At 35.3% G+C, this 9,342-nt stretch overlaps 1 protein-coding gene across 11 annotated transcripts in view; it reads right to left on the bottom strand.

Moving 5' to 3' along the window:
* Positions 1-1,604: 1,604 nt before the first annotated feature.
* The window catches only part of PPFIA1 (PTPRF interacting protein alpha 1), a 60,450-nt gene continuing 52,712 nt past the window's right edge, over positions 1,605-9,342 (bottom strand). For 4 of the 11 annotated variants that reach the window (XM_075048274.1, XM_075048272.1, XM_075048276.1 and 1 more), the window contains 4 exons: positions 8,874-8,942; positions 6,889-7,054; positions 5,561-5,631; positions 1,607-4,209 (listed from right to left, as the gene is read on the bottom strand). In XM_075048274.1, coding sequence (XP_074904375.1) covers positions 5,573-5,631; positions 6,889-7,054; positions 8,874-8,942 — 294 coding nt within the window. In that variant the 3' untranslated portion in view covers positions 1,607-4,209; positions 5,561-5,572. Of the gene's footprint in view, positions 4,210-5,560; positions 5,632-6,888; positions 7,055-8,873; positions 8,943-9,342 lie in introns of all 11 variants that reach the window. The other 7 variants (XM_075048271.1, XM_075048279.1, XM_075048280.1 and 4 more) reach the window with 5 other exon arrangements.

Below are 9,342 nucleotides of genomic sequence, written 5' to 3'. Positions count from 1 at the left end.
GGGGTCCGTCCGTCCGTCCGTCCGTCCGTCCGTCCCACCCGGTTCCCCGCGGCGGGTAAGGCCGCTCGGCCGCCGGGGAGGGCTGCGGGCACAGCGGGGGGAGCGGGACGATCGACACGCAGCGTTGCTCCAAGGCGTTTAAACAGGAAAAAAAAAAAAAAAAAAAAAAAAAAGATGTATTTTTCAATCCATACTGCCGCTGGTCCTTTCCGTCTTTCTTAAAAGCGCTGGGGAGGAGTAGATGACGGAGCGCTACCCCTTCAGAAATGCACCGGCAGGAGTTTAAAAATGGCTACGGCAGAATTTTGAAAATTTATTTATTTTTTTACATCTTAATACTCACTTTTGCACCGTCACGTTTTGGAAATTGCGACTACCGTCGTCTTGAGGGGGTTTCCTTCGCTCGTGGGCAAAAAGGTTCACATGTGACTGTTCACACGGTGTCTAAATTAAACAGATGCCAGGAGGAAAATAATTGGGTTTTGAAACGCAGCCTTGATACTTTAGGAGGTATTTGTTTGCCCACTGTTACTGTGTATCTTTTGGAGGAGGGGAAACACTCCAAGGAATGACAGCTCTAGCGAAAAATATTACAAATAAATACACAAATTCAATCTGTAATAAATGGCAAGATAAAAAAATCCAGGTGAACCAGTTTCACAAGTTTTGGGGAGAGGAACATGACTCATGCCCAGTCTTAGTGGGTCAGCTACCTCCAGTCACCTAAAGCCAACCACAGTCACTTCACACTGTAAATAGGCTCAATTATTTTCTTCCTGTATTAAGCATAGGGCAATTTACCCTATAAACCGAGCACAGCATATTTTAAAAATTGGGCTAAACTCACTCTTAAAAAGATGTCTGCTAGAGAAGAAAGCAGGCTCAGAGAACCTTGATCCTTTCGGCATTCCTCCTGGCTCAGCTGCTGTGCCCTTCGGCACATTTACAGGTATTTACATATCACTTTTCATCCATCCATTCCTACATGCCAAATAAAACTACAAGGTGCTGCTACCTAAATTAGACTACAATTTCTTTTTTTTTTAAATTACTATTCAAAAAATGAAATTAATAAAATTTAGAATAACTTCGAGTTTAAGCAGTGCACCAAAACTGCAACCCTGAAAATGGAATTATCAAGATGTGAAAACGCTTTCCTTTTAAAGGCAAAGTAACTCTTTAATTTCAACAAAAATATCACTCCTCAAACATTATGTTGTGTCAATTTTTATTTACCTGAATATTAATTTAGCTGCCCCTCCCTCCCAATCTTTAGTGTACCCAGTTCCAAGCATAAATTCCGCTTTGAACTACTTCACATGTGCTCTACTCTGAGTTTTGGCATGATAAATCACTACTGTCCATAAGACAATGCAAAAGCAACTTCCTGTCTTTTAATTTACGGAGATGAAGTAAGTTACAACATCTGTTTTGAGATTCCCTGCCCTCTAAACATGCAAAATTGCAAGTTTAAAGTTCTCTCAGATAATTCTACCATCTCCTTATTGCAGATAAAACACGGACTTTAATTTTTATAGCACTCTTTCCAAATAAAGCCTTTAAAGACATTTGGCAATTTACAAAAAGTTGTACTGAACCAAGCTTTATTTAAAGATTACGGTAACATACCCATATGCCTTTTACACATGCACTTGCATGTTTTTCTTTCTGTGGGGGGTTTATTAAAATTGAGTGAGAAGTGTTTTTCTCTATTTCTCTGGGATAGCTTTGCTGTATAATTCCGAAGGAAGTCAACACACAGTTTTGCCAGTTCGTGAAAGCTTTTTCTATTTCACTCATTTATTCTAGCTCTCATGTCAATTCCATTGTTCCATAACAGTTAAGGTTTTACAGCCTTAAAATAATAAACGTATTTTATTTTCACATTTTACAAGTCTATTCCGCGTTGTTTTCACTTTTGAGAAGCAACAATACATGACTTTGAACACCTACTATCACATCAGTGACCAGAAACGTCTATGCAATTTTCTTCTAAACAGTGAAGTTTAGCTGAACAGTGAGTCAGGATCTCCTTCTGCAGTTTCATTTTCGCTTTTTCTAGAAAGATAGATTCTCTGAAAATATAAGAGACTGCAAATGATCAGATAGCAACTCATATAGACAAGCTAGACAAAGAGATGCATTATTGAACAATGTTTAAAGCATCAATCACAATATTTCTCCATTCCATGCATTCCACATCCTGCTGTTGATCTAGAGGACATGATGAAATATGCTTCACTACTGCTTCAATTATTCTGTAACTTTTTCCTTCTGTCTTCTCTTCTACACAAGAAATGGGTTACAAATATATTAAAATTGACATAAACAGCCTTATTGTGACCCAATTTTGTATTGGTTCCCTTGACTCCTGCATTTCTTCCCAAATACCACTACGGTCATAATCTCATTTTATTAACAAAGCAACTGTTGCTGCTATATAGAACAGCACTTCAATCTTCATCACATGGACCAGAATACACTGAAGTTGTGTGATAGCTTTTGTTACTATTTTTAAAAGTAAATCATAGCTCTAACTATGAGCAGAAGTAGGCAATAAAGCAGTTTTCTTCGGAAAACTGGTTTTCAAAAACTGATTAACGCATGTGAACTTGAACTATTCCAAAGAAAATGTCACATCTAACGGAACATTTTTCTACTGGAGAAAAGTCATCATTTGAAACAAGGTCTACAGGGCAGCAAACAATCATTAAGATGCTTTATTGGCAATATCCACTCACCGCAAAAGTATCTGCCTGCATACAATTAGATCTTAGCTTTTCAATAGTGTTTTATTGGCAGTGGAAAATGCATCAGTACTTTATTGAAAGAAAGCAATAAATAATACTGTGATAAAAATAGTTCAAAAGTAGACTGTACATATTGTTACATAATCTGAAAATACACAAAAGATTAATAGAAAAACAGAACAGTAACAATGAATTTCAGTTTTACAAGCAAGTTAAAAGTGGAAAACAAAATAAGAAAAAAGACATGCTATATATATTGTTGCATAATAAATAATGCACCATCTGAACAGATCCTTGCTGGCTTTTTAATATGCCATTTACAAGTGTTGGATACATTTGCTACTCATACAGTCCAAAACGGCTACAACCATCAAAATTAAAGTCCAGACAACTCTTTAGAACAAGTTTACAAAACACAAAAGATGACTTACATAAGAAAAGTAAGGCCTTTATTAGAAGTTGCACTGCTTTAGTTTTCAGCCCATTGTACCCTTCATCTTTCACTACTCATTTGACATGAGACTGCAGTGCTTCATGATTGGTCCATTAAAACTAGTTTCACCAGCATCTTTCCACAAGTGTTTTCAATCAAAAAGATCTAGGACAAAAAAAACTCGCTGTGGCCTGTGGACTATCACCAGGAATTATTATGAAGTCTATCTTCCTCAGTTAAGGAAAAAACAAACAAACAAAAACACCCAAAAAACAACCAGGTCTTGGTTTATGGCTTGTTTTCAGTCACTGTGAAGATACACTATACAAATACAGCAGAGAGTGTTATGACCGAGTCAATCACTTCTAAAACGTGTTCCGTAGTGTTATAGTTCCTCTCAGCTTTTAAAACAAGTTATATTTTAAATAAAGACAAATTCCCACTACTTGAGAAATCCTCTTTGTGGAAAGGTACAGTTCTGAAAAGAAGAACAATCATGTACCATACCTTCTACAACAACATATGTTTAACCTGAAAAAAAGTTGGACTTGTTTTCAGATCTAAGCTAACATTTTCAAAAGACAAAATATATACTGCTTGGTGTCATGATACTTTTACAAAGGTATTAAAATCCTTTTCACCTTCAGTTTCATTATTAAAAAACAATGATAATTACAGTAACTGCATAATTTACAAAACCCCTATATTACTTATAGGGACATATACATACAAGCATTACAGTACATTCAGTTGGAAAGACTAAAATTAGAATAAAAATCAGCAATGATTTGATTTGTAGACTGAATAGAAACAGAAAAAGTAAGTAACTATATAAATGAGAAGTCACATAAATATAAGAAACATTTAGATTCTAAAATATTTTCTCTATAGTACTCATGAATTTATTTGCTAATTAAAAACTCTGTAATAAAATATCTCAAAGTGTCCATTTAACAAGTATTAACAGGTTAAGGGTTCCAAATGTTCAAAATGCTGCATATCACCGGTAGAAATAGTGTGGGTAAACTGTAAAAAAAACAACAAAACAAAAAACACACAAAAAGAAAAAACAAACAAAATCCATTAGCAGTTTTTTTAAAAACATTTCATTCTAAGTTTCTCACAAACAGCTCAGTAGTGTAGCAGTCATGCATTGAATTATTGCCATGCCATGACGTATACAATTTTATTGCCTTCTGTAATCTTCAGTTGCAACACAAAGTAAAGCACATGAGGTCAAATATTTCTACTTCCTAGATTTTTATCCTAGGTCATCTGACTGTAGAAAATCCTGGAACGGTGGGGAGAATTTGGGGGAGGGCAAGACTTACAACTCCAACGTCTTGAAACTAAAAAGATTTTAAGATAGCCCTGAGATTATGAACTGACAGATCCACCTGATCCAAGTTGCTACGTGCAAGAATTTCCCTTCTCAACATTTCATACGTAAGAGCTCTTTGGAACTAAACTTGTATATGCAAAAAGGTTCAGTATTTGAAGAAAAGGCAGCCAATATTACAGCCAATCCCTACTAGGTAGGGATGTTACTGGTAAGAAGGGAAAGAAGCTGTAAGCAGAAGAAACAGGCAATTTATAGCCCACAGAAGATACCGGCTAGCGACAAAAAGATTCACTGGATTTTTTTTTTTTAATGCAATATAGTAAAAAAAAAAAAATCTAGTTTCCAGACTTGTTTGCAAAATGAGAAATACTGTTCCGCGAGAAATTACATCAGAGGCTGAAGAAAAATCATTCATAAGCCAGAATATATGTATTTTGTGCTAAACACCCTTGAGTTATCAAGCTGCCTTATTGTCAGCACTGCTCACAGCTACTCAAATTTAGGCTGCAGGTAGCTAAATCCAACCAGACAGCCTAAGCAATCACAGTGGCGTGAAGTATCCAAGAATTGGAGAACTATGCAATTACCCCTATAACAATTCAATATTGAAGTATATTGTAGTGGGATAACTTTGACCAAGCAAAGACTCTGAAAGATCAATAATCTGAACTACAGTGTCACACACTAAATTATTTTTTTCCTTTACATGCCTAATTTAGTTCCCTTCCCTCCTCCCCACTTTCACTAGCCATTTCAGCCAACCTTTGATTTCAACACTTTCTACATAGCTATGTAGCATGGGTCCTTTTTGAGGCTGCTTAAAAACAAACCCTCAAAAGAATACAACCTTTACAAAAGTAAATATTTAAAACACTCAGTCTTCATTGTAGGAAATAATCTCCAGATTTTCAATATAACAATCTGCCCTGAAAACGTGAAACAGTTTCATAACTGTGTAAATTCACTGTATTAAAATACCTGACATTTTATTTCATAAATAGCTGCTTTACTATTATACCTATCAACTTTACTCACCAGGAGAAGGCTTTAACAGGAGTAGGTCCTTACTGTAGCAGAATCCAATCTTTGTGTTCCTGATACACTGCCTATTTCAAGAAGCATGGGAAGACATGCAGAACACAGCATGCATGTTAGTTTTAAAAAAAAAAAAAACATCACAGCAATGTGATTACAGCTACTGTACTCACCCAACTCTAAGGCTACAAGTTAGAAAAGCAGAATTTATTTTACAGTTTATATATTAACCACTTCCAGTTTCAGTGGCTAACAAAAAGAATTCTAAGAAAATCTGCATGCCAACTAGGACACAGAAATTGGCAAACGTAGTTTTATAAGTAATTTGTTTCCTATTTTATATAGTGTATATATTTTTCTGGTTTTTTTATATCATGAAATGAAAGGGGTTTCTACATGGTAAAGACTTCACTTATTTTAACTTACAGAATTTTCCACATGAATTCTGGAAAATATTTTGTGCTAGTGACTATTTAAAATTTAAAACAGCTCACATTTTAGAGAGTAACATCAGAATCAAAGGTCGTTTCTTTGAGCTTTACTCATAAATACAATTTTCAGAACCTGAGACAACTCTGACAGATTATGCGGAAGCTGCTCATCCTGTCTGTTCCAATTAAATACTTTTTCCATTTATTTTTACTTGCTTTTTGTAAACCAAATTCAAGTGAAAATTTATTCTCATGGTACTAAAGAGACTGTTTTTAAACAGACAAGATACCTCATGTAACAGGTGATCAACCTCCACTTCCAGGTGGGGTGTTTGGGTTGGTTTTTTTAATACATGTCTCTGTGTGTGCGCACATGCACACGTATACATATAGATCGTTAAGTACACAGCCATAACTGAAGTAGTGATTTCAAGTACGATCAATACTTAAGTGACCACTGCAGGGGCAGTAATGCACCTTTTACTCAAGTTTTAATAATCTCAAAATTATCCAACAGAGTTTACTCACATACTTTTTGAATGTATTTTACCGCATTTCAGAAGTAGGACTTACATTGGTCTAATTGCTGCTAATTAGAAATTATGCATCACGTGATTAGAAGACTTCTACTAAAATGTAATATTATTTTCCTAGTTTAACATAAATTTATTTCTAACTATAATTCTCATTTTGTTATTCCAGTGAAGTATAAAGAAACTCCACATCTATTACAGCTTCCTGAAATTATAAAGCACTCTATGGTTAAACACAGTGTTATATATACAACCATGCACAAGGCAGATGCTTTTATGCAGCAAAAAAGGTAATTTGAACTTAATTCCCCTGTAATTTCAAGCAAAAAAGTGCATCATGCTTAAAATAATACAAGATCAATACCATCAATCTGCATCTTCTTTGGCTGCATAGAGGGTGAAGACATTGAGGTTGTAACTCTGAAATTTGCAGGAAGAGTCTCTGCTGATCCAGCAGCTAAACCTCTTATGTCCTTTGGTCTAAACTTCTTTCTCCATGAAGGTGCTCTCCTAAAGCTCTTATCATCATCCTGTTATATCGATAAACATCATTAGAAATTCAAAAAATGTAGGATTGTTACTGACATTAAAAGGATTACTGACATTCTTAAGTAAATGTATCACTGCTGAAATGAGTTGATTTTCAGAATGGTTCAGGTGCAACAGCAGCAGAGGTCTTCATTTGCAACAATCTGTGTTCACCTGCTAGAGTGTAGGCTCTTCAGCTCAGTAACTATGGAAATTCACGTGCTTGGCACATTTAGGAAAATGTTTTGTACTTCAAATGTTTGTACTTTATGATTTGCAGTAATTCATAAGTGTCACATCACTCATTCTTAGGGGATATGAAGAGTGGAGCAGATCATAAAAGCTGCTTTGGGAACACTGACATATAGAGGCTTCTTAGTTCGAACAATTGCTTTTAACCTTCAATTCTGTCTTACAGGAATGATGATACAGCTATTGTGCTTTCTCATACTACAAATTACAGGAAGTGACAGTGAGGAAAAAAAAGTGTATTAAAAACTATATTGCTGTGCAGTGTTTTGCTTAAGCACTTAGGTAAACTTAACTTGTAATTACCCAGGTGCATTTTCCCCCCATTAATGCATCTGCATCTTTGAAGTAATATTCCACTTCAAAAATACAACAGTTTAAGTCCCACTTCCAAAAATGTCTTTTGCAGTGAAGGTATTGTGTCAATGCAAATACACCCATAGTGCATCTCCATTTGCCAGCCTCGCCTTTAGAAACAGTTTGATCCTTTGAATGCCATTTTACCTAAAATTTATCCCCTTTTAGAATTAGAAGACAAGTATCCTCATTGTTTGAGGAGATCTTTGTGATCAAACTGCCCTGTGCTGCTAGAACACAGCAAACATCTGTTCCCTCAAAACTCCTCCTCTTGCAGTTTGAAATCCCTAAGGAAAAATACCTTGGAAAACTATCAAGCTGCTTTCTGATGATGTTATTAAAACCTTAGTAGGGATGCATACTGAGAACAGAGCTGTCAGGATGTGCCACAGAAGGGGTGAAACAAGTCCATTAGGCAAAAGATGAACAAAAAAAACCAATCAAGGTTTGTCATAGCAGCCTCCTGCTTCAGCATACTGGTATATGCTTCACCTTATTGATCCAAAAGCTGTTTTAAGTCAGCACTTTCACACTCCCCTGCGCTCTTCCTCACACCAACTTAAATTACAGCAACTTAAAAGGTTAAAGATGTAACACTCTCTCCTTTATACTATGGGTTCACAGGGTCTACAGAAGTCTCACACCTAGTTTGTTGGTTTTCTACTCATTACATTTGAATGAAGTTTATACACTGCAAGATCACAGACTGCCCAATAGAAATTACTCTGATGTGCAAACATACCTGGTGGTCATCTATACCAGGATCAACAGGTATCAACAACAGATATTAACACCACAAGCTTTCAAGAAAGACACTCAAAATTATTTGAAATACTGCTCGTTAGGACAAACTTTTGAAGCATGGTATACAGTGCCTTTATTATAGCTTGTTCATCTGCAACACTGGTCACTAATTTTCCCACATTTTAGATAGAAGATTCAGCCCAAAGTGTTGCTATTAGATCTTAACCATCCAAGCTACAGAAAAACAAACTTGCAAATCATCTCAATACTTTCATATTCAATGTTACCTTACCTAAATACACAAAAATTGCCATATTCAAAAACTTTCCAAGACAAAGAATTTCAAGTTAAGATTTCCACCGCTATTCTGTCAATAAAAAGCTTAAAGAGGTTCAAGCTAAATTCTTTCACTTAACAGTTCTGATAAAGTTCCCAGTACCATAAAATGGGTCAACAGCTCAAGTAACTTACTTCATCAAGTCTTCTGTCAGTGCCCAAAGCAAGAAGGTTATTAAATTCCCTCTCCAGAACAGCACGAGCCTAAAGTTTGTAGTACAAAAGAAATGGAAGTTAATTCCAAAAGATTAGTAATTATTAACCTATAGTAATTTTTAAAATGTAATATAACCCAAATTGTTTAATAACCTCTTATCAGATTAATAAACATACTTAGTACATGAAAAGTTAATTTCAGATTAAGTTGTAACTTATTAAAAATTTAAGGAAGACTTAACAGCTCCCCATTCCCTTTGTTGTGATATGAAAATTCTTGATTTCTGCTTCAAACTTAATTATTTCAGAATAAAAACTAGCAAACAATAAAACTGATGAGTTTTACACTAATTGTTGTGAAGATGGGCTATGAGGAAAATATTCAAACAGTATCTTTTGTTCAAGCAGATTTATCAACCAGAATTGTTACTAACAATTACAAAACAGT

The sequence above is a fragment of the Buteo buteo genome, chromosome 16, assembly GCF_964188355.1.
Source record: "Buteo buteo chromosome 16, bButBut1.hap1.1, whole genome shotgun sequence".
Taxonomy (NCBI): Eukaryota; Metazoa; Chordata; class Aves; order Accipitriformes; family Accipitridae; genus Buteo; species Buteo buteo.
This window is presented reverse-complemented; position numbering and strand designations above follow the sequence as displayed.